The sequence below is a fragment of the Nicotiana tabacum genome, chromosome 11 (genome assembly GCF_000715075.1).
Source record: "Nicotiana tabacum cultivar K326 chromosome 11, ASM71507v2, whole genome shotgun sequence".
NCBI lineage: Eukaryota > Viridiplantae > Streptophyta > Magnoliopsida > Solanales > Solanaceae > Nicotiana > Nicotiana tabacum.
In genome coordinates this window covers 18229984-18231281 of record NC_134090.1, presented here as the reverse complement: position 1 = coordinate 18231281, position 1298 = coordinate 18229984, and the positions used below count along the sequence as shown (strand labels likewise).

The 1298-nt window shown below is 38.4% G+C and overlaps 1 protein-coding gene across 1 annotated transcript; it reads right to left on the bottom strand.

Moving 5' to 3' along the window:
- Positions 1 to 333: 333 nt before the first annotated feature.
- Positions 334 to 735, bottom strand: LOC142165752 (uncharacterized). Its single transcript, XM_075224122.1, has one exon. The coding sequence runs from the start codon at positions 733 to 735 to the stop codon at positions 334 to 336; it is 402 nt and encodes a 133-aa protein (XP_075080223.1).
- Between the last annotated feature and the right edge of the window lie 563 nt (positions 736 to 1298).

Here is a 1298-nt window from a genome sequence, read left to right as displayed (position 1 = left end):
AGAGCTCAAATGAGCAAGAGTGTTGAAACCATTAGATGTGCTCACCATTGTGTTCCTTTTCACAATCTTGGCCCCTTTTGAGACACGGTTGTTCTTGGAAGTCTTCCAACTTTCTTCCTCTGTAGGCATATCTAGAGCTTTTGAGAGACTTTGATGTTATATCGTTTCATTTCACTTCAGCTCCACACATGTACTTGGATTTGTGGTACAACAGCCTTAAGTATGTCGATCTCTTTGTAGTCCCCCCTCCTCATGTCCTATCTTCCTCCAGAATTGTTGAGGTTTTTGATGCTTCCTCTTCTGTTGTTTAGGAATAACTTCCTCCTGTGGTTCCTAGTACACATGCCCCAATTGCAAGCACTTATTGCAGTACATAGGCATCCAATCATACCATACTTCCTGTTCAAATTCCCTTCCATTAGGATCATCCACCATGATCTGTTTGGGAAGTGACTTTGTGATGTCCAGCTCGACCAAAATTCTAGCATAGGATATACGTTCTACCTTTGTGGTGCAAGTATCAGCATATACAGGAACTCCCAATGTGCTTCCAATTCTGCTCAATGAATCACCCTCCCAGCAATTCAGTGGTAGATTTGGAAATTGAATCCATAGTGGGATGGTCTTCAATACTTCATCATTAAAATCAAAGTCAGCATTCCACATTTTAACAATAATTGGTTTGATATTTATCGTGTAAGGCCCTAAATAAAGAACAACATCTCTATCCTCCATACTAGCAAATTTGACCACAAAATACCCATCATTATGCAAGTATATTGTAGGTTTAGCAATAAATTTCCATTAAAATGTGACAAATCTTTCAAAGGCAGCTATAGTATGGGTATCTCCCACTATATACACAATTAAGGCCAATTTCCATCGCTTAGTGGCTCATTCAACCACCTATTTGTCTAGTTTTGCAACTTTGACTCCATTCTTAATAGTAGGTGCAATGAATTGTATATTCATACCTCTCGTAGCCATCTTGTTCTCAGCGAAAAGGTTCTTCCATTTTGTCGTTTCTGCTGGTTGTGTTGGTAATTCCAATTTCTTCTATGTATCAGATGTTTCCTGTCCTTTTTCACCTCCTGGTTGCTTTGGTACTTCTACTATGGTATTTTATGAACTGGTTTTTGCGATTAAGGTATGGCGCATTTGCACAAATGGCCTATTATGAGGCTACTATTTAAATATTGTATGTGTTCGATCGATGGATTAAATTTATCTGCAAAAAGAACAACGCATCCAACTAATTTTAAAAACGACATTTGGTTAACCGAAAGAACGAATCAGAA

Excerpts from the sequence above, each read along its gene's own strand:
- LOC142165752 (XM_075224122.1), bottom strand. The coding sequence starts at position 735 with ATGGAGGATAGAGATGTTGTTCTTTATTTAGGGCCTTACACGATAAAT.